Raw genomic sequence first — 27,273 nt, forward strand, 5'->3', positions numbered from 1 at the left:
CCAGTTCCTTTCTCTAAGAGAAAAAAAAAAAAAAAAAAAGGTGAAAAAGTTTTCAGACTATTTCATCTTCTCCAGAAAGTGTGTGGAGAGTTTTATCATTGAAGATGTATTCTGTGATGGATTAAGTGAGAGTGAGTGAGATAAAAACAGGAGTTTAAACATCAGGATTTTATATCTGCTTGATAAGAAACCTCTAGCATTTGTAAAAGAACTTTAAAGGGTGTTGAAAAAAAAATTACAGTGTAGTGGTCTTTTGAATGAAGTGAGGGGTGCATTAAACAAAATTATTGATGATGATCAGAACATCTTCGCTGAACTTGACCAAATTGCTGTATCCATGTGTGATAGAAGGTGTCCTGGATTGCTTCCTTTCTTAAGTCTTCCTGAAATAATGAGAATTTTGTGAAACTCTTTAGAGGAGCAGCAGAGCTAATCTGAATGGCAAATTCGTAGCAGCTTTGAGAAGAGTCTTGTAATTTATGGATAGGGTGTGAAAATTATTAGTTCCCTTTAATCAGTATTGAAATCTCTCAGTAAGCAATACTTTCCTGAAGCAGATTATTTAATTCTGGTTTGATGTATGATGCCTTAGTGGGTTGCTAGAACAGGCACCACCACCAGAAAAATCCTGGGTTTTAATAAATGCAATGCAGTGATTTTGTGGAACTAGGTAGCAAATAATAAAAGCAATTCCTACTGAGGGGGAGAATAAATCCATTTAATCCAGAACTGAGCAAATAAACAATTGTACCTTTATTTTTGGTTTTGTACCCATATTTCTTGGATTTCCCTGCAAGAATTTCAGATTATTTTCAGTCACATTTGCCCAGAATAAAAGTAACTTGATGCTGTGTGGAAGAAAATCTGATTTATTTAGTGACCAAGCCAAAATGATAAAACTTAAACTTTGTGCTTATGAAAAAAAGATATTGTGAATTTAAATAATAATAAAAACCCCCATGATAATTATGGTAACCTGTAACCTGATGTTACTCCTCTTCTACTACTGGAAATTAATCGGGTTTTAGTAATTTGAAATCCTTCTACCAATTCCCCCTTAATTCTGTGAATTTCTGCTCTCCTAAAAGTGGGTGTTTTTCTACACATTTCCAATGTAATGTTTTCATGTTACAATAATATTAATCCAAACCAACAGATTCCCAAAAGGACAAAGCAATATTTGGATGTATAATAGAGCAATGAATGCTGTACTATTACATGTTAATTGGCTTTGAACTGTTGAAATTAAGGAATACTGGATCTTACTCTGTGTGTGGAAATTTTGTTGCAGCTAAATAAGTCAAGCAGAAAGTGATCAAAGTGACAAGGTGATCAAAGTGACGGGAAATTATATTTAAAAGTATAATCAAAAGGGGTGGCATTAAATAAATATTTCTTTATGCTATACATGTTAAAAAGAAAAAAATAAACATGAAAGATTTATTATTTTTTTAAAATTCTTAGAATGGTGTATTGAAGTAACTTGACTTTAAAACAAAGGTGGTGTTCAGGGATAGCATTACTTAACTGGAGTAAGAATGGGAATTGAATTGATGTGATTTTTGTTACTGAAAAGGAATGTTCTGATCAAACTTGCAGTGCCACACTGTACAATATGACAGTGCATATTATTTATTTATATTTTCCCAGGTCTGACAGCAGCTGCCATGGCAGAGGCTATGAAGCTCCAGAAAATGAAACTTATGGCCATGAACAGCCTTCATGGAAGTGGGAGTCAAAATGGAACAGAGTCAGAAAATGAAGAGCTCAATTCCAATGCAGGTAAGGGATGCTGTGCCCTGAGCTGCCCTGGGGCTCTCAGCACCTGGGTCTCCAATTCTTGGGCTCTTGTATTTTGGAAGCTTTGCTCTACCAGTGCTAAACCAGAATTAGTGCCCTCATTCCTTCATATTCCTCCAGTTTCCCCTAACAGCTTCCTTTCACTAATTGAAAAATACTGGTGAAGGATCTTCTTCATAGGACACAGACCTTTCAAAGTCTGTAAGAGTCTCTAAGTCTGTGCAGACCTTCCAAAGTGTCCCTAAACACATCTGGAATAACAGAAGATTTCTCCATTGGCAATAGAGTTTTCCAGTAAATGATGGAAAGTTTCCAAAAGGTCAGGCTGGAACTGCTGAGCTCCAGAGGTCACTGGAGAAAGGTAAGGCAGGGAATGCTCCATCACCAAGTTCATGGCTTTTCTGCATTTTGTTCTTTCCTTGGATGGATATTTGCAAAGCACAGCTGTGCAGGGGGGTTGTGGTGATCCTTGGCTGTGCCTGGAGTCATGGCACAGAACATTCTTGTGCTATATAAACATTAATACAAATTTGAGCTAAGCTCCCCCAGGAACAGGGTTCAAAATGGAGTCAGAATGGATCCTTTGGAGGGGGAATCTTTGTTTATTCTACTGTCCTTCCAGGTGAGATTTTTACTTGGACAGTGTGGAGAGCCTGCAAGGAGACAGATCCATTTTGTCTGATGCCTGTTACAATAAAGGCAATTTCCCTTGGCCTCACTTTTTGCTGCATCCTAGACTAGACTTTGCCACTTGGGGAACAACATATTTAGTTTGTTTCCATTGCCAATTCAAGAGGAGAGGCACAGTGTGATCCCCGTGGCATCCCTGTCTCATTTTGGCATTCCTGCAGCTCCAAAGGCAGAGCCTGGCTGCTGTGAGCTGCACATGCATCCTCCCATCAAAATGGGAATTTATTAGACCAATAAAGCAGCAGCTGGGAGGTCTTAGACTCATTTTCTAAAGGAATAACTTTGAATTCATGGCAAATTATGCACAAAGCAGTCTTTCCAAAAGTGGTATTGCCTTTTGCTAATTTTGTGTACTCATCTGTATTTGAAGAAATCTGGCTTCTAACTCATGCATTAAACCTTTCCCCAGCTTCCTGTTCTGTAGGATGTGTATTTCTTATGCACCTCTCAGACCCTAATCAATCAGTGCACACTGAATTCAGAAAAAAATAAAAAAAAAGCACTGAAAAAGCCTGTTTAGTGGTTGTAACTAAAATAGTTTGTATATAGTTCAGAATGAATTCTGACAGTTCACTGAATGCTGAGAGGAAGGACTGAAGATAGAATTACTACAGAAGAGATGTAGTGTTGGTTATGGGGCTTTTAAAAGCTGCTCTACAGAAGTTTAATTTTAATGCTCATGGTTTTGTGTGTTACCTGGTAGGGCAAAATTCGTGTACCTCATGTGGGGAGAATCTAAATTAGTGTGATTATTTTAGGTACCTCATGGAACAGGAAGCTTTTTGGGGGTGTCACACCAGCCTTTGGACAGTGCATTTTACAGGGGAGTTCTCTGTGGTTTAGCAATTCAATGAGTTCTACAACCAACTCAGCAGCAATTTAAATATTTGGAAGAATTCCCGCTGACTAGCTGAAGTCACAGTGGGGCCCAGGAATAAGAGCATGGTGGCAGTTCCATACAGGTCTTTTCTCAGTTCTTTCCCCTTCTCATTGCCTGGTGCAGTAAAATTGCCAACAGCAAATTTTCTGGCTCCAGTGCCAGTGTTGCTTGCAGAGCAATGAGTCCTTACCAGAAAGAACTAATACTAATCCTCTTAAAAATCACAATTTCCCCTCTTTCCAGTATGTGCAACGTGAGCATTGAGATAATTTTTGTGACATGGGGGTTCCTCCTTTATTGCTGGGTCACATTACAAAGATTTACATTGAGCAGGATGTGTCAAAATGGAAAACCTCCATGAAAGGAGTTTAAAGGTGGCTGCACATTTCACCAAATAAATAACTGAAGAATTATCAAACACTCACTCCAGAAAACTGCTTGGTGTGGCATGAAGAGAGTGGGAATTTTGTTTAGAAGTTAATACACACGTTGTAACTTTGATCTGCTGTGAAGGGAACACCAGGATAATTCTGTGTGCATGAAACCTTCACCAACTGTTTGCTTTGCTCTAGACTTACAGTTTAAATGACTATTAAAAATAAAATGGGGATGTGAAATGAGGAAGAAAATTGAATTTTGAATTTTTTTTTTACTAAGAAGAGGTGGAAAGGAACAGAGCAAAGGAGTCAGAAGCCTCATAAGTGAGGAAAACATTTTATTTTAGGAGAGAGACCTACAGTTTCTTTGATTTGAGGTTGTGTTTAATAGCTTCTGTAATGGCTGCAACATGACTGTGCATCTAGATTTCAGCATGAATAACAACCTGTTCGTGTTTCATTTAGCTCCAAATGAGAAATTCTGTGTTTTATTGTTTTAGGAAATTAGTCTGTGTACTATTGCTCCTGGAACTTTATAATTAATCACTAAAGGTTATGGCTGTGGAGAGTTTGTGGGAAATAGATGTCTGAATGATTATAATTGTAGCTGTCAAATCAGAAATATGGCTGTACAGAGCCGAGGACCTTTTGCTTCCTTTGATTTTTTTTTTCTTTTTACAGTAACAAAGACTCAAAGGGTTGCAGTTTTACTTAAAACAATTAAGTTGGGTTTTTACCTCAGTGCTACACACTGGCTTCCTACAATGCCACTAAATATTTCAGTTTTGGGTATGTGCTTTCCTACTCATCCCACAGTCTGATAGATGAGTGGAACACTCTCTTTTTGCTTTTGTTTATTTCAAATTAAAAATGTAATTGAGCAGTATTAAGTCCTGAAGCTTTATTGCCAGATTTTTTTGCAAGTATGTCATTATATACAGGCCATTAGTAGAATAAAAAAAAGTGTTGAGGATGTCTTGGCATATTCATCTCAATCCCCATCTGTATCTGGTGAAGTATGAAATAATTTTGGGTTTGCCTGTCACTTCTGCAGTTTCTTCCTCTGTGCATCATTATGATGATGGAAACTTTTAAGGATTCTCTGTCTGAAGCCAGAATTTGTCCTCTCAATTTAAAATCTGAACTCTTAACTCAATTTAACATGATCAGTGACTAATTCCTCAGATATTATATTGTTCTCTGCCAAAGTGCAGGTGTGGAATTGAACCTTACAAGTGTGTCTAAGGAAGTGGGGGATGAATGTGCCACTTCTTTTCCTCTTCTAATCCAGCTGCTGTGCTTTTGCCATCAGGTCCTTCTACCTCCTTTTCATGATGTTATTACAATAACCTCAATAGTGGTGGAGTTTGGTACTGGAATATTCTAAATAACTTACTAAAAACAAATGCTGCAAGAAATACTGAAAATATAGGGGGAAGAATTCCCCAAAAAGTTCAATTTGCAGATATTTTTTAATTGAAGCAATGCTTTAGTTCACAGTGCTGTGAAGAATGCTGTTACACATTTGAACATTGATGTCCTCCTTCCACTCTCTCTGCAGAAGAGAAAGAGATTTTTTTGCACCTTCCTACTCATCATATGAAGTGTTGAATCAAAACTTCTCTGGCAGTTGAAAATCTCCTCTTTAATCTGGCTCTGGAGGCTCCCTGGCCCCACAGTCCAGCTGACCTGGGCTGGCTGTTCCTGGGTCAGTGTCCCTCTCCAGGATTGGGGCAGGAAGGTTGAATTTGGAATTTGGAGAACCATAGTTGGGACAGAAGTGTCTGGATGCAGGAGGAACCCATCCCTTTGGAATCTCAAATTCCCAGTGGCCTTTTGGGATCTGTCCCTCCTTGTCTGGCTGCTCCAGGTGAGTCCTTGGAGAGGACACTGTGCTGGTGGCACCTGAGGGTGCCTGGACTGGTTGCCAGGATTCCTGCTCCACCTGGGAGGTGAGGAAGGGCTGCAGTGAGCAGCTGGAGCCACACAACACATCTATTTGTTGTTCTGTAGAAATGAGATCAATAGAACAAAAGCTGTCTGGTTGCACAGAAGTGTTGACAGAGATGAGCTCCTTCATCATGCAGTGCTAAAATCAGGTGAAGTGTGCTCTGGAAATCAGCCTGTCATTGCTTAGGGGGATTTGGAACGTAGTTTAAAACTCAGTTTTTCTTTTTAATGGCATGGCAGCAGTTAATCTGTACAATGTGAGGTAGGATGGATTGTGAAATGGAGGCTGGACATCCTTCAGGGTGCCTGGGCCAGGAGGGATCAGAGCAGTCGTGACAGGAGCTGTGTGTGCAGAACCTCAGAGCGAAGAATAAAGCAGGTATTTCCTTCTGCTGGCTTTGGGAGTCAGCATGCATGATTTAAGAAATGTGTTTTGCTTTCCCAGGAGAGATATCAAACAGTACTAAGTGTTTCAGTGGTATTTCCTTAGGAAGTCAAAATGTTATTCTGTATGTAGAGTCTTGTTGCTTAATTTCCAGACAAGGAGCTAAGTTAGGCAGAAAAGAAAGGAAAAACACCCAAGCTTTTGGCATATGAAGATCAGAGAAAAAGCTCTCTCGTAGAAAAAAAAAAGTGTTATCTTTTTATCCTTCTTTCCCTTCAATACCTGCCATGCAGTTTTCTCACAAATGCAAACATCCTTCACAATCTGTTTAAAAAACCACAAATACATCACTCGGAGGAATATTTAAGGAACCATCAGGAGGGAAAAAACTCATTGGTTTAATGGAATGCTGTCAAGGAAAATCAGCATCACAAACGACACAGGGGCAGAATTGATACTTTTGCACTGACATGTTAAAAGAAAATCCCATGCATTATTTAGAAAACCCAGAAATCTGTCAGCTGTATGATTGCCGAGTTAGCAGAAGCAGGAGGATGCTGCTCAAGTTGAAAAGAAACGCGTAGGCACAGATCCATATTGTAACCTTTCATGTTCTCCACCCACCATGAATACCCAGCTATTACACGGTCAGCATTTTTTAGTTTTTCTCTTTTAAAATTTTCAAGTGCTTGAAAAGTCAAAAGAGGTAGGTCTTTTCTTCTAAAAAGCAGGATGCCAAGGCTGTTATTTTATTGTAAGAATGTAAAAATGACAGGACCAGAGAACAGGTTTTTTTAATCCTTGAGTACCATGTAGATTTCATGAAGTCATTTTTCCTGTTGTTAAGGCAAGTGGTTTTGTGTTGCTTGAGCAGAGAGTTAGGAATTTTCTGAAATAGTTATGAATTTTCTGAAATTGTCCTTTGGCCAGGAGGGACAACGTGCATTCTTGAAACAAGAGAGAATTTAACATATTTTGGATTTTGTGCTGTCTCATCCGAAAATTGGACTTGACTCCAGCCCAAGCAGAGTCAAAACATTTAAATGTTAAAGCATTTAATGCTAAAAATGGAAACCTCTGTGCTGTTTGTGTAGCAGTGCCTGTGCTGGTGGTGGTGAGGATGAGGATGGGAAGGTGAGGAGGCACAGAGGGGGTGTTTTACCCCTGGTGTGGGGTCAGGGGGGTTTCACCATCACACCCAAGGGGATTCAGGGACTGCTGACACTTGGATTTCAGGATCTGCTTCCACACTTTGGAGTTGTGGTTTCATGGGACTTTATTGCACCCACGTGGAAGTGACAGTGAAGTTTAATTAAACTTTTTCAGTCAAAGTGGAGTGAAGGAACTCAAACATTCTCCCAGCATGGGGGCTTTAAAAAGCTTTCCCATTGGTGACTGGGGAATGACAGGAGCAGAGAATTCCCTGTGGATGGTGGGACTGAGAATCCTGGAGGAAGAGCTGGATGAGCTGCTTTATTTTTGAGCTAGATCTCAAAAGGGTTTAGTACCAGGAATTTTAGGAGGCTTTAGTGAACCTCTGTTTCAGTGGCGTGCAAAAGTGAATTTTTTATCTGCAAACTTATTTAAAGATCCCATTTTAGATACATTTTTAGGCAGTTACCCATTGAATGCATGTGAATAATTTAACTGTGTTTTTTAAAGCATTCATTTAAATTTGAACATAAATACTTTATGGTAAATGTGGATAAGGATTCACACATAATTGTTGACACATCAGCTAATATTTACATATTTGGATTGACTGACACCCATCTCTGAGAAATGTGAAGTAGCTCTGGATTTAGTTTTAAAAATAATGAAGAAAATATAACTCCAGAAGAGTTTTGAAAATTAAATTCTCCATCCTCTTCTCTGTAACTGAGGCATCTTCTTCTGTGAGAGGAATTCTCCTTCAGGTTTTTGATGCTTATCTCACCCATGATGAAATTAACTGTGTTTATATAACATCCTGAGCTAATGTAAACTGGTTTAGAGATCAAGCAAATTTAGGTTTTATCTTATATTGGCTTCTTTTTAGAAAAGTTGTTGTTAACTCTTGAAGCTCTGGGCTTTGTAAGTGCTTTTTGAGTGGGTAATTCCCAAGGGTATATTTTAAATGGATTCATGGCAATTAGATATTAGATACTGCTAAGTGTTTACAAATGGAGAATATATATACTTGTAAGTTTATATTTCAGCAGTTAAACGTCTCACACAATCTGTTTCCTCAGTATATTTTGGTTGTTATCTTATTTGAAGTTAAAGAATTGTTGTTCCTTTTTTTTTCCTCAGAATAAAGTACCTCTTTTTTTTTTTAAAATAAAGACAGAATTCTTTACAATGGTTTCAAACTTCTGCTGGAACAAATTTAATATAGAAAATCAAGATTCATATCTGCTAAAAAGCCCTGCCTAATGCCAAATCAAATCCCCCTGGGTGCACACGGCGTGATCATAAACAACCTCTCCAGATTCTTGCCATATCTTTGCTCAGAACTAAGTGCAGCAAAAGATAAACTAATGACAAAATGCAAATGGTATGGCTAAACGGAGGAGAATTGAGAGCTTTCACATGTCTGTCACCTTTCAGATCCTTTACAAATTTATAGTCTCTGAGTGCAGAGGTCTAAATCTTCAAAGCTTGAAAAACAGAGGTGCAGCATGAACTAATCTTCATTTTTTCCCCTATCTTCTTACAGCAGCACTAATGGAAATGTATTTTGTTTAATGACTCTGAAATCCTGTTTGTAATTAGATGTGGGAATTGGTCTTACTTTGTAACAGATGATACTGGAATAATAATATGAGAGATGCTACGCTGAGACCACTATCCTCCTAAATCTATATCATTTTTCATTTTATTGACAGGAAATGTGTTCCTGGAACAAAGAGATTGATTTTAAAGAGTGGAAAAATAATGTCTAGTAAAAACTCGAATGAAAACATTTTAGCATTACTTTAAGTGTATCACAAGAGTATATTAACCCTTCAGAAGTATTTTTAATTTTAGTAAGCAATCTTGTTATAGTTGGTGCTTTGCCACTGAGACAATCTTCGAATGAATGCACCAAAAAGGTAAAGAACTTTAATTAATGACAGGGTGCATACAATTAAAATGCATATCATATTTCAGAAGGATTATTCAAAATAATTAATTTTGTCTGTTAAAACACTTTTCCAGTTGTAAATGAAGTAATTAGGAGTGGGCACAGAAGATGGGAGTGAGGGCTGAGCTCACACAGTCCCTTCAGAGTATTACTCTCTTTACCAGGTCTTGATGTCATAAATCATTTTGGCCTCTCTAGAGCCAAGGCTACATTTTTTCCTTGGTTATAATTCTCATTTTTGTTGTTTGTAGCTGAGATCTGTGTCCCCTAGCAATGTGCTGAAAGAAAGCAGGTGGCTCTGAAGTGTCCCCATCAATACAAGGTCTCGTGTTCATCTGCTGGGCACAGGGGCTGCACAGCACTGTGGGGAGTGATGCTGAGCACAAACACTCCAAATTCAGGACTTGCTGTGTAAAATTGTGTGAAGACCAAGGCAGATTGGATGGCCCACACTTTAAAGGAAAAACCATTGCAGTTCAGATGTTTTAGGAGGGTGCTGTGGCTGCTGAAGGATGTGTGGAGAGGGTTGTCCCTGCAGTCACAGGACCTCTGCCTTCCTGCCTGCCTGGGCTCAGAAAGGCAAGGAAGGGGAAAAGCATCGTCCAGCTCTGTGCAATGCAGCTTGAATTTTTTGTTAAAACATCCTTGGAAAAAGCAAAAGCAGATCCAGGGGCAGGCAGCATCCACTGGTGACCAGCAGAGCTCTGGCAGGGTGGGGTGCCAGGAGTGCTCAGGGATTTGCAGGCTTTCCACAGTGCAAGGACAGGGAAACCATGTGTCAGATACATCTTATTTATTTTTCTCCCAGGTCCTTGTATGTACTCTTGTGTGCTGGTTTCTATTCTATTCTATTCTATTCTATTCTATTCTATTCTATTCTATTCTATTCTATTCTATTCTATTCTATTCTATTCTATTCTATTCTATTCTATTCTATTCTTGTTTCTTTTCTATGCTATTCTATTATATTCTATTCTATTCTTTCTATTCTATTCTATTCTATTCTATTCTATTCTATTCTATTCTATTCTATTCTATTCTATTCTATTCTTTCTATTTCTATTCTGATTGTTATTATTTTTCTTTTAGTTTCTGTTAATAATGTTTTTCTTTATACCTTATCTCCCAGCAGGAAATGAGTGAATAATTCTAGTGGGTGCACTGGTGATTTGGCCAGCACTAAAGTCACCACACCTTGTTTCCACAAAAAAATCTCATCTGCTGATCAGTTTTGCACAAAGTAACATGTGCAAACTCTGTTGGTTTAATTTCCCATTGCAGGGTGTAAGGATTTGAGGAATCCTGTCAAGAATTCCAGTAAAAGCAAGTATTAGGGATAGTTGCCTTTGTTGACAGTAGTGAGTCCACTTCATTCTCACATTAATGATATTTTAACAAAAGAAAGTACTTCAGTATTTTAATTACATTGTAAAGTCTGGAACATTCTTGTTAAGGCACATATAAGTTAGGATGAAAACTGGCATATTACCTTTGATGTGGGCCACATGCTGAGAGTCCCCCAAAGGATGTCACTGATAGTGATACAGCTGCCAACAGCAGGAGTCTCATGAATTACAATTTTAATCAGATTTTTAAAAAAAGTCCCTTAACATACAGTTAATTTATGTTTGAGGCAAGGAATGTTTGTGGTGTGATTATTGGGAATATTTTCTCACTGAAAGGAGTAGCATTAATTCCCCCCCAAATTGTAATGCCGTGGGTTTGTCGTTAAGGATTCAGCACTAGATTTGTGCGGTGTGCCCTGAGCTGACATTCCTGCAGCTGAGATTCAATAGCAGTTTTCCTTGCAACAGTTGGTGCTGTTGAAATGTCTGGCTGATCTGTGAATTTGATGAGACAGAAGTCACCCTGGTCTCCAGTAATTCTGCCTCTCCTTGCACCCACAGAGTACAAGGCATCCCTAGCTGTGGAGCAGGGGCTGTGTGGTAAGCAGGACACACATAGATCAGAGCCCTGCTACTTTTTATGGAGTACCTTGGCTCTCTTGAGCACTTAGAATCAAGTTTTATTTTCCTTTAATGAAGTTTTGATCCATGAGAAAATCAGGATTATGCATTTATTTCTGTGATTTTAAAGTAAGCATCTGACAGTTTTGCGTAATAGGTTATGCTTTCTGCTCCATATTCTGTTTAAAAAAAGCTGGAATCCAAAGCTGTGAGTGACATTTTGGTAGAATTTTAGCAAGTACAGTCATTACCAAATTAAAAATAGATACAGGTGGGTAGTCTATGGTTTTAGCTCCTTTTAAAAAAACCCAACCCTTGGCTGTATACAAGAGCAGCAGTTTACCAGATCATTATAGTTACAATTAGGAAAGACCAGCAGTGTTGTCTCAGACCAAGAGTAAATTTACCTTTATCCACCAGAGGCTTTAATTTCCATGGCCGCGACATCTTTTCCTTAAATGAAATTCTTATTCTTAATTTGTTAGAAGGTTAATTTGAATTAATAAGATCACTGAAGAGTATTAAAACCTGGTCCATTTAGTCATGGAGAAGAAAATGCTGTTGGCACCATATAATTGAAGCTACTAATTTGTCCATAATCTACAGGAAAAACGCGGGGATTTTTAATACAGGTTTCAAGTGCTTCGTTATTTTGGAAATCCAGCCAATATTATGTTACCTGGTGTGTGTTTATTGTCCAGGTGTGTTCAGAGGAGGGTTCCACAGTTCCTGTGGTGGCTGTACCTGCAGGCTGTTCCTGGCTCACACCTGGCTCAGGTACAGGGCTGACTTCAGGAGGGCTCTGCCTCTGCCTCTGCTCTCTCTGCTGCAGTTTGTGGTGCTCAGCATCATCCAAACCAGCACTTTCACACTTGCTTCCTTACCCTGCTCCAGCTCTGCCAGCCTCATGTGTGACTGACAGTTTCCCAGCTTTATTTTAGAAATTTCATAGGCTTTCTAATCATGGCTGTTTTCCCTAAGTTTTGTTAAAAATCTTTCCTTGCTGCATCTTGTCCTGCACACTGTGGCTACAGAGAACAATTTATTCCTTTTTATGAGTGAACATGTGAGCTCCTGCCTGTTGTCCCTTTCCTCCACTGAACAGACCTGATCTCCTATAAACCTGTGCAGTTCATTCTCCTGGCATGTGCTGGCAGGAGGATTCTGCTGAGCTGTGTTCACCTGCAGTCTACTGCAGACTCCAGATATTTTGTTTTTTAAATTTACACAGGCAGTCATTCTCCATTCTGAGATGAGGATGGCTATTCCAGCCTTTCCTCTGTCTTCACCAAATTTTCACATTCTACCTCTCTTAAATCTTCACAAAAGTTTAGACAAATTCTAATAAAAATCCAGAATTTTGGGTAATTCTGCTGTGTGTGTGCCTAGGATGTAGACTAACATCTGCCCTTGAATGGGAACATTTAGTTCAGTTGAGTTTGGCTTTTTTATGGTTTATTCTCTCTGTACACGTTGGCTGAAGGCACATTCTGAAGGTAAATTAAAATTGATAGTTGAAACTGAAAATCAGCATTTCCTGTCTCGGTGCTGTGCATTTTTTAAGCTGTACACAGCCATCTGCAATTAATGCTCTTTGTTGTATATCTTCTGTATTTACAATATATTTGACAATAAAACCTTTTTTGACATTTAATCAGTAGCAGAGTTGTTCCACTCTCATTATATATTCATGAACTTTATCACCAAGACAAGACATAAATGTTGAGCTTCACTTTAAGATCAGACAGGCATTGATATTTAAAACATTGAAAATTGGTGAGGGGGGGTTGTGACTGTTCTACATTTGTACAATATAAAAATTAGAATAGATTCTTCTTTTTAAGAATGTTCTTAGGTTTAAAGGATGGAGACAGTGAAACTTTGGGATCAGTGATACTGTGTAAGGGCTATATATTCATTTATTGATGTCATGGGCCATCAGAGGCTGCTTTCCCCCCCTTTTTCTATAAAGCTTATAATATCAATTAAATTGTGATTCATTTTCTCAAATTTCAGATGGAAGTTGGAAAGGCAGTAGGAAGAAGTGTCTTGCAAGTTCTGTTTGTTGATTGACTGTCTCTAAGAATTTGATGTGAGGGGGATTTTGGCATTTCATCCTTGGGAAATATTCTCCCTCATTTGCTGCACCTCTTCTATTTTTCTGGATTTTGACAAAGTAGATATTTTTTGGAAGCTGAGTCGAACTTTATTCCCTTTCTCTGTAAACTGTTTGATCCAGGAGGAAAAGTCATTTAGGAAAAAACTAGAATAGCACAAGTGAGTTCTTCAATTTCATTTTTTAAACACCAGGCATATCTGGGTATATCCTGTATGTTAAATGGCATTTCTATGTCAGTGAGAGATTGAACTTTAATACAGAAATACTACTGAAACAAAAGAGAATTTGCATGAAACGTGCAGGTATCTTATATTTGGGAGGGTAATCTCTAATGAGCCTCTCTGAATTTAAACTCAGTGATTCTGTCTGTAGAAGAAATATTTGCATTGTGCTATTGCTCACAGCTGATACTGATTTTCTCTCCACCTAACTAACAGCTCTTCTTTCTGCCTTGAATAATTGCAGCCCAAACCTTGCCCTGCTCTGTGCAAATGGAAAATTCAAGTCATCAGGATAGCAGTGTATCTTCAGTTTGGTTTTTAAAAAAGTATTTTATTTATTAGATGCAGTTTTGGCACTGAAATAAATGGTTGGTGCAGTTATGCAACATCTCACCTTCAAAATTTAATCACCTACAAATGTAATTTATTTTTCATAAGCTCCTTGCTTTTTAATATGATTCATTAATTTTTTTCCTGTTGTTTGTTCATCTATTTTGAATGGAAACTCCAGGCATTTGGTTTTCCTGTTCCTTAACGCTTGGTATGGTTGATGTAAAATTAAAAAAAAAATCATGTTCATATTATTTAAATCATTTCATATTTAAAAGTTTGAAGTTGCCCAGAGCAGCTGTGAATTCCCCATCCCTGGAAGAGTCCAAGGCCAGGTTGGACAGGCTGGGATTAAGCTGGGATGTGGAAGGTGTCCCTGCCCATGGCAGGGATGGGCTTTAAGGTCCTTCCAACCCAACCCAGTCTGGGATTCTGTATTTCTGTATTATTTGATGCACAAGAGGTGTGTGACAATAGTGTGGTCACAGCTCCCCCATTTTTAGTTATCTTAATTGTATACATGCAATAACTTCTAATTCAATTAAGACCAGCAATATTCCACATTAGCCTGTGTGTCAAAATCCATGCAGTATCCTATAAAAAAGTCATTAGTTTGGTAATATCAATTTAACAAGTTTTAGCTCATTAACCTTGACACCAGCAGTGCTGGAGAGAGGAACCTTTTGATATTGTTGTTCTCAGCATATAGCAGGGAGCTCAGAAATGTGCTGAAATCTGTGGCTATTATCCCTGATCATCAGTTACGGCTGTGTGCTGGCTCTTCTGGGCAAACACCACAAATTACAGCTCTTCAAGTCAACTTAATAAATGCTTGGTGCAGTTATACAGCATCTCACCTTCAAAATTTAATCATCTGAAAATTGCAGAAATACTTCTTCAGTTAGTTCTTCTTCTGTCCTGGCTTTGCATTTGAGAAATTACAGTTACCTTTGTAATAAAGTTCTTTGTTTAGCTTATAAATATTATTTAATATTGGTGCAGGTACCATTACAAAATGGGAAAATGAGTAATCACTTAAAAGCGGGGGACAAAGAAATGAAGAAGAAACTCCAGCAGTTAAAAGGCTGTTATGTGTTATATATTTTCTCTGATATTTGTGGAATCAAAAACCCATCAGTGTTGAAAAGACCTTCAAGATCATCGAGTCCAAATTGATGTTGTTTGATTTGATGCCTCAAATTGGGTGATTCTGCTTTTCAGAATTGAGAAGAGACAGAGCAGAACTCGTATTTAGCTCCATTGTTAATCACAGGGGCAATTGAACAGCAGTGAGAAGGGATTCTATAAAAAATAAAGAGTATTTTCATAGGAACAGCTTAGGGATCCCCTAATCCCTTCCAGTCATCTGAGTGTGCCACTTTTTATGATTTGAGGACAGCATTTGGATGTGGATGGAATGAGCACCCACCTGTGAGGGAGGTCGGTGTGAAACAGGAGAAGAGGGAGTTAGAGCATTGTCTTAATGTGGAATTGGGAAAACAAAGCAAGATGAACATGGAAAACAGAATACTTTGTTGTCAGCTTTTTGTCCTGTTCATGCCAGTGTCAAATTTTCATGGATTTATTTCCCCTTCCCCTTCCCCTTCCCCTTCCCCTTCCCCTTCCCCTTCCCCTTCCCCTTCCCCTTCCCTTCCCTTCCCTTCCCTTCCCTTCCCTTCCCTTCCCTTCCCTTCCCTTCCCTTCCCTTCCCTTCCCTTCCCTTCCCTTCCCTTCCCTTCCCTTCCCTTCCCTTCCCTTCCCTTCCCTTCCCTTCCCTTCCCTTCCCTTCCCCTCCTATTTTCCATAAAGGAACAATTTGACCTCAGCCAAATTTTCAGCCTCCCTAAGGCAAAACAAGGTCAATTTAAATAAACTTAAGTATATATATATTTTTTTTCCTCCTGGCATGTTTCTCTCATATAAAGTGAGCACTTCTTTTTTTGGCTTTTGTAGAAATCTAATCCAAAATGAAAAAGTACATTAGATAGAGTAAAATTGAAATGTTGGTTGACCTCCAGGTAGTGGGGAAGATCAAAGTATAGAGCTGAGTGAGGTTTTTCACTTGCAAAAAATCACTGTATTTTGTAGGAGTTTGAGAAGATAATTTCAGGTGATTTTAGCTTTAAGAATTTACAAAAAATCCTGTACTCTTTGTATTGTATAATTAAAAGAAGCTATGTTGAAAATTCATTACAAAATAAATCTACTAAATTGTTACTCTTTTAGGATATGTAATATTTGGCTTCTAAAATCTCTTCTGTGTATTGAAATTGGGCTTTTGTCTTTATCTAAGGAGTATTTTTTGAGTAATCCATAAAATACTCTTTTTAAATAAGTGAAGACTGTATGGATGCAGGAAAAAATTGTGGTTTTTTGAAGTATTTCATTTAAGACCTAATTTGGATAGAATCACCTGTACATTAAATCAGAAAATTAACATGTGCTGGGTAGTTGGGCAAACATGTCTGTAAGCCAAAGCTGCCTCTGCAAATATTGGATTTCTTTCTAAAAGGGATCTTGCATTATTTGACATTTATGAAAAACTGTTAGAGTTTTATGTGAAACATGTAGTGGCATTTCTTGTGGCAAATGTATGTTATTTTACATTTATGTAAAACCCCATATGGGGCATTTCTACATGTATATGTATGGATGTATCTCGGTATATTTGAAATGAGAACTGCAAAACAGACTGCAGATTTGTGCCCTCTAATTTGGAGGTTTGTAGTATGACCATGTTCACTTGAGATTTAAATATCTTTCAAGATATTCAAGCTTGATTACTTGGCCTCACCTGAATAATGTAGCTTAGAACTAAGGCTTCTATCTAGGTAGCTGTCTTTGTATTGTGACTAAAAATCCCTACCCACTTCCAAGACGTTTTGTGGAGTAAAATGTGTATTTTAGAAGTTTCAAAGGTGGTGTTTTTTTTTTAATGAGTATTATTAAAAGCTGGTATAATTTATAAAATGGAGGTTCAGCTGCAAACTGTGGGGCTTGGCTTTAGGGGGATCCTGGTTTGGGGTTGCTGCTTGACTTGACCAGTGCCATGGATAGAGGAGATGGCAGCACAGAGGTAGCAGGGACATCTGGAGCTGTGGAATGACCAGGGCTGTCTGTGGCACTGAGGGAATAAAATCCTTCCCCTTTTGGCCAAAGCCCTTTGGACACTGGGAATGCTGAGCTGGAGCCACAGGTGCTGAGCCAGAGGTGTGCTGGACAAATAAAAACCTCAGCAGAGTGTGCTTTTCCTTCTCACACAGAACCTCAGAAGTGAAAAACAGATCTTCAAGCTTTGAAAACTAAAGAGCTTTGGGAAGAGTGTATTTGTCATTATGTTTAATTTGCACATACCTCACCAAAGAAAAGGCCAGGGGAGCCAGGCCGAGAACACAGCTGTACAGGCAGCTCAGCTAATTGCCTCTCCATCCTCAACCTCATTTATCTTCATTTCTTCCCAATTATACCAAATTATCAATAGTCTCTGTTGCATCAGAGTCTTAATCCCCTTTATTCAGGCAGCATTAGATAGTGGCAGATGAATTCTTGGAGGGAGTCAGGGTAAACAGCCATGAAATGCCACCTCTGGCAGATGGCATTGCTCACAAGAAATGTGACAAAACATTTGGAATTTGTTACCAGGCATTGGTATGAGAAGGCAAGCTGTCAATATTTTTTTAAATGATAATCAAGGTGGTGCATACTTACACCACAAGCAGAAATGAATCCTGTCCAAAACCTCAAGCTTAGTTAAGCTCAGTTTGGCACTGTGCTATTCTGTTTTGTTGAAGAAGTGTCTCATTTTCTCCTCTTAAGGAATAGTTTCACTTTATCTGGTATTAATATCAACATTTTAATAATGTTTGTTCTGATGGTAGTTGTTATTTATTGCTTTGTATAGCTCAGAAAGAAATTCTAGCTTGAAGATGCAGAGTATCCTTTGCACAATAACAATTTTAGGAATGGTGTATTTGACATTGTTGGTTGGTTCTAGGGGTCCTACTTCTTAGAGAAACTGATGCTAAAATCTCCTGGAGGTGAATTATTCTAGGGATGGGGGAATACCCAGTGGCTAAGCTTGCAGAATGAGAAAAATGTTCTGAAAAGCAAAGATGGGATGAATGAGTGAGATACCCAAGTGCTGGAGTAGGAATCTCTCCAGATATTTCTGTGAGCACAAATAAAGGTGGTTGACAAAGGAAGTACAGAGTTGGCTGTTAATGTAGTTCCAGGGGGTTTTGTGTGTTATCTTTAGGCTGGCATTAAGTGAAGCACAGTAGATGTCCCTGCTGACCTTTTCTCTGAATTGGGTTTACTCACAGGCTCTCCAGGTTTTGGCAGCACTCTCATTTTTGGGAAGTCAGTCGAGCTTAGTGCAAGGGGTCAGATGTAAGAAATGGAGCAGCTTCAGAGTGAGTGTGTACCTGGCCTGAATCCCCTCCTGACACACCTGGGTGGAGCTGAGCAAGGGCTGCAGCCACTGATCCTTTGTGGACAATAAATCTCACTAGATTAGGCTTAAAAGTGTGTTGGGCAACCCTCAGCAGCCTCTCTTTCTGTAGTAACATCTCCTCTGAATTTGGTGCTGGAGGCTTGGGGGACTGTCCAGGTGTCCAGATTTTATTTAATTCTTTCAAGCCATACTTGAGTAGAGTTCTCTTAGTATTAGGAGATCTTGGAAGGATTATAAATACATGATCCATTTATGTCACTGCAGATTAACTCAGCAGATTGCCATCTGTAACTTGAACCATTCTTAAGAATTATTTCAAATAAATAGCAAATAATGAATTGCTGAAGCTCAAATAACCTGATTTTGTACTTACCTGTCTGCACTGGATGTCAAGATATTCTCAAAGCCTCTCAGAATCAAACTAAACTATCTGCCTAGTTAGAGTCATGGTAAAAATACACAGTCCTTGTTTCTCAGTGGTTCTTTCAGTAAGTTATTAAATACGGGGAAATATTAAGTAATTTTTAAAAAGACAGAAAATTGTAAATTGTGGTGAGTGAGGGTATGGGTGATTATCATCACTGGAGTAGAAGTCCTGGTTCCCTGCTTGCTGGTGGCTGCAGTACTGGAGTTCAGAAGGATGGATGTTTTATCCTTTCTGGCAGGCAGCCCTGCAAACTGTATTCAAGATCTGAAAGTTAAGCTGTTTTATTTCTGGCTTGTGCATCATCAACAGTAATAAAAACATGACAGACCAGAATTTTGACCTTCTTTCTCTCTGTGAAATGAAAGTGTTTCTGAAGGCAGGCTGTGGTCCTGCAGTAGAAAACAGTTCTTTTGTTGATAGTCCTAAACCAGAATAGATGCTGTGTTCCAGTACATCATTCTTATCTTTGTATAGAAAAATAAATAGCAGTAAAGTCACACAGTTGTTACTAAAAATGTTAGCAGTAAATGTATTTCACGTTCTATAGAAGAAACTGAATACAGAGTTTTATAACTTAATATTTAATCCACTACAAGAAGTAGGAGATGTCAGAGGAAGACAAGAAATGCCAAGTTAACCCTCCCAAAACACACCTTCAAATAACAGGAGGTGGCTTTTCATACAGTGCAGGCAAGGTGAGAGGTGCTTGTGAGCACCAGTGCATTTTAGTGACAATTGTTACAAGAATTTATGTCTAAATTTCTGTAAATCTGATGTTTCATCCTGTTTAATGAACTTCCACAGAGTTCTGTGGTTGTGGAAGTTGAATCACTGATGTGTTTGGTGTCCTGGAGCTCAGCTGTGGCACTGAAGGTGATACTGGAATTGATGCAGACCAGTTCATCCACACTGCTCACAGAAAGCAGCAGAAAACACTTGGTTGTATTTCAGGAACATTTTTGTGGGTTCAGTTTGCAGGGGTGAATGGCTCTGTCTGGTATGAGAGAGAGAGAACAGCTTTCCTGCTGTTCAGAGCCCTGGACATGAGCACCTGGCTGGCATGGGGAGATTTTGTGGTGGCTGGAAGGGAAGGACAGCCACGCCTGCCAGGGTAGCTGGCACTGAGGAGCTTGGCTGGGGCTGTGCTGCAGCACCACAATCATCCATCAGCACGGGGAACCTCAGAACACATTCCCTTCAGCACCTCCCTTCTCTTTGTTCACTTTAAAGGAAGCAGCTGATGGTTTGGGAGGCATGGTTAGGTTCCTAGATAAATATCACAACTCTGCTTTTATCTTCTCAAAAATTATCATCCTGGAATTAATTGTTCTTAATTAAATTGGCATCAAATATTCTGACATATTCCCAGTTACCTTCAATGTGCTGTTTGCTGTGAAATAAATTTTGATTTTGCTGTCATCATGACTTTTCAAAAAGTTTAGAAATGATATTCAGATTTCAGATGCCTTCTTATTGTGTAATTATCAACAGATTACTTCACCTAAGTCCTGACAGACATATTTTTTAAGTATGACTGACTGATGGACAGATTGGGAATTGCTGAATTAATGGGCACATTTCAAAGCCTTGGCAGGGCTAAGCAGTAATTACATCTGCTGAACCACTTGATAAGTTTTTGGAAGTAGCCCAGTAAAGCCATCACTGGATTTCTTGAGTTTTAATATCTTACCCTACACACTTTCCTGGCTTTCTTGTGGGGTACACTCCAAAGGTTGGTACACACAGCCAGAAAAACCCATGGATTAAAGCTTTAAATGCATTTTAGATGATTTTCAGATGGGTGTAATGATTTTGGGGGCTGATAAAAATCTTGTTCCCATTTTTAAAGAATTTTATTTGGGAGTAATAAGGGACCACAGAAAGTGCCCACACTTGTGTGGCCACTGTAAATAACATTATCTACTGCCAATACAAGGGACAGAATTGGGGTTAAGTGGGTCATAATCCTGACCCAGAGCAGTTTCATGGTTTTTTGACAGGAAGGTGACACCTGACCAGGAATGAGACCTGGGTGGTCTCTTCCTGACCTTCCTGCAGTGAGATTCTCAGTTTATCAAATCTGACAAAAATTGTTTTCGACCTAATCTTGTCTTCCTGGGACACTCAAAGGTTGATACCACGAAAATGTTGACAGAAAATTGTAGGCTGAAATGTTTTTTCAGGGGATATTCTGTGCAGACCAAAAATGTGGCTATTTTTCCCTATATCAGGGTGAGATTAGGATATTGGTAAAATATCTGGAACACCTGAAAACACAGGGATTAGGAATGCTGGCAAAAAAGCCTGTGTTGTTTTGGGAGTCATGGGATTCTGTATAATCCAAAAATTTTCAAAGGCCCTGTATGTGCTGGACAGTCAAAAGAAGTTAAGAGGTGAGAAATACTTTGGAGTTACCAGTGCTGAAATAGCAATGCACTGAATGCTTTTTTCTTTGCAGCTGTTGTTATGGTTAATATGCCCAACAAAATGAAAAATGTGTTTAAAAATAATTTGAGAATAAAATTGGCCAGTGAAGATGGTATTGCTTTTTACAATTGGAGTTCAATTTTTCAGGAATGTATCACAAGGAAAAGTAAAATGACAGACATAGATTGAAACAGTGTGGTTGTGGAATTCGAAGGTAGCTCTGACAGAGAGGATTTCATTTAGCTCAACCAGACAGATTTAAGGCTGATAAAATGAATTTGAAACCAAATGAAAAGAAACTGTCACCAAATTGAACTGTGATTACTTTCTGGAGATCTTTCAATACCTAAAACCAAGACAGTGATTTAATCATTACAGATATGTCTTCACCAAATAAAAATCCCAAACAAACCAGCAACAGATTTTGGGGTTTTGTTCTGAAACAAAAAAAATCTGACAAAAATCCAGTAAAATCCACAGAGAGGCTTATTGCTAGAAAACTGCTGGGTTTAAGAGTTGCCTTTAAAAATTCCTAAAGTTAATGATGGGTGAGTAGCATTTTCAGAAAAAAGGAAGCTGAGCTTATCGCTTGCATTTTCTTCAAATAAATAAAATTAAACTGACACAGAGACACTTTGTGCAGACCTGGATGTGATGGGAAATCACCTTCCAGTGGGGCTGTGGGGTCCCTCACTGACAGCAGGTGAATGTATTGCTTGGGCTGATTTTCCCTGGTTTTTTGTGGTATCTGTGATATTGCTCCTAAACTCACCTGATTTCTGCTTAGTGCAGAACATCAGTGCAATTCATGCACAGCTAAATAACTTCTCTCAGACAACCTGTTCAGACTGGTAAACACTACATTTATTACACAGTAAATAACCCAGTTCCAGAGGTGTCCATGTCCATGTGTGCCCTGGCCTGCCTTTAACCCATGCTGTGCCTTTGCTGCCCCTCTGGAAGCAGAGCTTGCTGCTCACCTGAGCTGTGCTCTCAGCTGGGACAGCCCAGCCTTCTCTTCCCCTTTTCTCCTGGCTCAGGAGCTCTGTTCTGGGACAGGATGGACCAGGATGCAAACAAGATAAGGAAGAATCACCTTTGTGTCCTTCATTTTCTCTGTTGGAGGGAAGGTCGTGTGGGTGAGAGTGTCAAACACAAAGCTTTTGGTAAAGTGTGTAAATGATGTATTGGCATTTTGACAAATAACTTCAGGGTGCTCTAATAATATTCCTATGACACTCATGTATCAAGTTACTCATATTTTAAAATGAAATATTCTTTCTCATATAAAAGAAAAAAAAGTTGTATTTCCCTTCATATAAAGAGGTTGGTCCCATTGCTGTTTTCTGTTGTCTCATTTTTCTTAAGAGTGAATCTTTCTTTTTTCCATATATTTTCCCCTTATGTTTCATATACCTAAAAGAAATTACTTAAAATACATCTCTGTATATACTATAAACTCATCATACAAAAGACAGGATTAAAAATAAAAAAATACTAAAGTAAAAAAGTGACATCACCTGTTTGTACAAAAAATGGCAATGAACAAAAATCTGAGAAATTGTGGTTAAACCTGAATTTGAAGCATTAAGAAGGATTCAGTTTTTATGGATGTATTCACTTCTAATTGTTATGGCAACAAAGAATTTGAAAATGCACGTTGATATGTTGCATGTCAGATATGTATTTGCTGATCAAACATGCTGACAACTGTGTTACCAAATAAGAAAATTGTATGCTCAAAAATAAATACCTTTTTTAAACACTACATGGCATTTAAAGGACTGAGTGTATCAGCACAAGTTTGCATGTCACATACTTTGGTTTTTACTGTGAGTCTGCTTCTGGCTTGCTGTAAATCTGTGTGTAATCATTTCTTCCCCATGGGCATAGATACTCCAGGGAAGAATGCAAATTTTCTTTTAAAATGGTTATTTTTTAGCTGTGCAGAGGGACTGTGGGTGGGATGAGTCAAAGGTGTCTGTGGTGCAGGGCACAGGAGTGGGACCTGAGCCCTGACTCATTTCCAGTTCAGTTTCCTCACTGGAGTAGCAGAACTTCCTAATTCTGCCTCTCAACTTTCCTGCCTCTGCCCTAATAAAACACTTCACACCTGAGCAGTTCTAGGTAAGAACTGCTCTAATTATTATTTCGTTTGTAAGAGACTTCCCATTTCATAGGAAATGCAGTCCAGATGGAGAGATGGAGCTGTTATCTGTGGGGTACTCAGGATAAGGATGCATTGCATTTAACATCCACTTTTATTATACATTGTACACTCTGCTGTATTTTTTCCTTTCTCTAAGGAGAAGTGAGAGGGAACAAACATAAGAATACAGGAATGGTCTGGAGAGATAAGTGTATTGCAATTTATTCTTGTGGTGCTGGCACTGAATACTGGAGCAGATTTACAAGTGGAATTTGCAGAGGGAAAAGTTGTCATTGTCCCCATCTGTAAGGAGAACTGGTCCAGTGGTTTGGACTGTGGGACATAATTTAAATTTGGTTTCCCCTTCCATTGCAGATTCCTTGGGTTTCCTTAAGCAAGTTGCTTTTCTTCACAGGGCAGTTCTCATGTGAAAATTGGGAATGAAGGAGTTTTCCTGCAGAATGTGCAGTGATTGCAGAGCTGGGCTCAGAGACCTGCTGGGGCTCTGCCACTGCAGCCTCAGGAACAGGAGGCTCTGAAAGCAGGAGAAACTTCCAGAATTAACTCAGTAAGCTGGGTTAGACCATCTCTGCATAGGGCTGGAACTGCCTGGGGCAGAGGAGCACAGGGAGGGGGAAACTTTCAGATGAGGACTCAGTTTTTTCACTCAGAAATCCCAACACACCACTTTTGGCACTATTTTTGTGGCCAGTGCCCTAATGTGTAAAATTACAGCTACAAAATGTGTTCCTAAGCAAAAAATTAATGGAAAAGTATATGTGTTTTCTGAGGAAGAATAGAATGTGAATGTTGAATTTGTTTATGGAGAAAATTAAAACTCACTTGTTAAAATCAAGTGCTTGACTTTTCCTCCAAAAATCCTTCATAAATTGCACATTTAACTTGTGAAACACACCAAATAATACTACTGGATTCACAACAGTCAAAGTGAACAACTTCCACACTAAATAGCAGTCAAATGTTATTTGAAAGAGCTGATATACAGTATATTAAATAACAAAGATGCTGACAGCCTCAACTGTAGTAGTTCTAATTACTGCACTACGCCATGCTACATTATATCACATGGCATAATTTAGTGTATCTTTCTTTGTCAGTGTATTACTCATCATTTTACAAATTACAACTCTTTTATAGGAAGGTAATTCATACTCGGACATAGTGCTAAAATGATGGAGTGTTTTCCTTTTTTCTCAATCACTGATCTTTCAAACTTTTGCATTTAGCAATATTAATCATGTTTATTAGCCAAGTGTTGTCATAAAGAATGGGATTTCTCTGTTACTTTCATATTCAATTAAAATGTTTCTTGCTGCCTCTATCTGCTGCACTCCAGTAATCTGTTTACTTATTCTAATTGAGATCCTTGTTCCTAAATCCAAAACAAAATCAATACTGCAGTTACATGTTTTTCTAACAATCTGTAATCTAAGTGACAGTGAAGGGTGTGCCTGAGAGGGGAGTGATCTTAAAATGCCTTTTAACTCCAGAAATGTTCAGTCTAACTTTTTTTAGGTGTTCTGTTTTGTGGACCCAGATGCATTTTGGAATTCACTAACATGCTCTACTTAACCTGCTGTTTAGAAGGAATTTGTTATTCGAGTGTGTAATACTGAAAAAAACTACAGTCTGTAAAATTGCTGCAGAAGGCCAGACAGAGATTGGAGACACTGAGTGCTCAGTTTTCTGAACTTTGTGTTTGTTGTAGACAGTAATTAGTGTGCATAATAGATACCTGGACTCCTGAGTTGAAATTCCTGAATATTGATGATTTCCAAGCACAGCCTGTGCCTGGTTCCTTGAACCACCAAGTGAAGGTTTTCACATGGAGCATCCCCAGGGTCAGGCCAGCAGTGCAGGGGCAGCTTCTGAAGCTCAGAGATAACCAAGCTGGAGGATGAACTGCAGGGAGCTCTTGAGGGGTGAATTCCAGCTGGAATGTGACTCTGGAGGGAGGGAATGGCCAATACCTCCAGGACTGACAGTGCACAGACCTGATGAGCACAAGGGTGGACTCAGAGGGGTGCCTGGCAGGGGCTGTGGTAGCAGGAGATGGTGACTGGTGGCCTCATGTCCTGATAATTCACATAATCATGACTGATGATTTCATCCTCATTTGCCTTTTCCTGTTTCCACAAACCAATGTCTTGAAAGTAGGTGATGCTGAAAGTGTCTAAAAATATTTTTTTGCTCGATGCTTATTTATTTTTTGAAAAATTCAGGTGCAGGTTCCAGGTGCTGTCCCAATGCCAGGTGCTCAGCTGTGCTAAGGAGTGTTGGCTCATTGCTAACCAAGCAAAATATCTCTGAGTGAAGGTATATGGCACTCATGGCTTGTTGTGCCCTGTTTTGCAGGTGGGAGTGAATCCTCCTGGGACAAAGAGAAGCTGCAGTCTCCCATCACGACGGGATCCCAGCACAGCCTTGGTCACCCCACGCTGTCGGGGCAGTCGAGCCTTGGGAGCGCACACCCGCTCAGCCCTCTGCAGCAGAACCACCTGCTCACCAACAGTATGTGTGGGGTCCTGCTGGGGAACAAGAGTGCCTGCAGCCCTGCTGGGAGCTGGGCTTGCCTTCCTTCCCAGCCTCAGCGAGGGGGAAATGATGGGAGACACGTGGGTGACAGCAGGGTCAGCCCTTCCCCTGCCACTGCACTTGGGTCTCATGTCCAGGCCACTCTCTGCAACCAGTGCAAGTCCAAGTGACTGCTCCTTCTTGGAAAAGTCATTCTTTAATGGGTTTGGGACTGCCAGGCTTTAAGTGATATTTCCATGGCCTGGATTGAAAGGAAAAATAGTCATGAAGTCGCTTAAAATTTTAACTGTGTGAGAAAATTATCTTCCAGATGGAAATGCTGACCCGCTAACTAAAATAGGGGAGCAAGGAATAAATGTGAAATGTCCAGTTAGAAGGGGATCCACTGAACACAGCTATCCAAAACAACTGGAATAAAATGACACAGGTTGGGTTTGGAACCTAGAGCTCCCTGAAAAGCCATCTCTTTTCTTTCCCTTAGGAAGGGAGCAGGTGGATGCCATCAGTTCCATTTCTTTGCACCCAAAGAGGAAAGGAAGGGAAGGAAAAGTACCCCAAAAGAGATGTTTGGGATTAACAATTAAAAAATTAGTGAGGAGTAAAGTTAATTCTATAGTTGAAGATGGATGAAGAATGAAAAGCTTATTAGTTATGAACTCTTGTTGCTTGTTTAAGCTCTTCATCCTCCAAGTTCTGAAAGTTGATTTTTGGTGTTGGTTTCAGTGGATGAGTGACATTTCTGGCTCCTTAAACAATTCTTGGAGTAGCCAGTTCATTGCTACCTCTGTCAGGCCCCAGACTTGAGCAATTCAGAGCTATTGAAATGATCCCTACAAAATGAGCCTGCTTTGTTTGTGGGAAGGTGTGGACCTGAGCATTTTGGATTAAGTGTCAGTAGTTAAAAAATCACCAGGTCATAGGACTCAAATTCTCTGTCATTTGTCCTTTCATTTCAAATCCTTGCATAATTCAATACCTGGATTTCTTTTACACACAGACATATTGTGTACTTTGCTCTTAAAGGATATTTTCCAGTGGATTTTGTAGTAGGTGAATGTCTCTGGGCTGTTAAAGGGTTTACTGGATGTCAGACATTATGCCCAGTGATTTGCAAGTGCAGGATATATTTTCCTCATAGTCCTCTGAAATGTTTGACGGATTGTGTCTTAAAACTGGTGATGTGCTGTTAAATTCTGTTTGTAGTTTGCATTTAGTTTGCATGTCAATTGGACTTTAAGTAGACATACAACTCAATGTGGCCAGATGGTGTCTGGGAGTTTTGGAACTCTATAGAGGATGAGGAAAGATTATTGGGCTGTTAAGGGAGATCTGCAGGGGAACAAAGGCTTGTGGATGCAGGCACTGGAGGGGATTGTCAGTGTGGTTTGAAGTGAACAGAGATGTATGTGGGCCTTGCTTATTGCCTATCATAATTA

The 27,273-nt window shown here is 39.2% G+C and overlaps 1 protein-coding gene across 2 annotated transcripts in view; it reads left to right on the forward strand.

Moving 5' to 3' along the window:
• DACH2 (dachshund family transcription factor 2) overlaps nt 1–27,273 on the forward strand; it is a 237,952-nt gene that overhangs the window by 153,227 nt on the left and 57,452 nt on the right. For both annotated transcript variants that reach the window (XM_033072801.1, XM_033072802.1), the window contains exons 3-4: nt 1,651–1,782; nt 25,658–25,813. In XM_033072801.1, coding sequence (XP_032928692.1) covers nt 1,651–1,782; nt 25,658–25,813 — 288 coding nt within the window. The remainder of the gene's footprint in view (nt 1–1,650; nt 1,783–25,657; nt 25,814–27,273) is intronic.

Source organism: Catharus ustulatus, chromosome 14, assembly GCF_009819885.2.
Source record: "Catharus ustulatus isolate bCatUst1 chromosome 14, bCatUst1.pri.v2, whole genome shotgun sequence".
Lineage (NCBI taxonomy): Eukaryota > Metazoa > Chordata > Aves > Passeriformes > Turdidae > Catharus > Catharus ustulatus.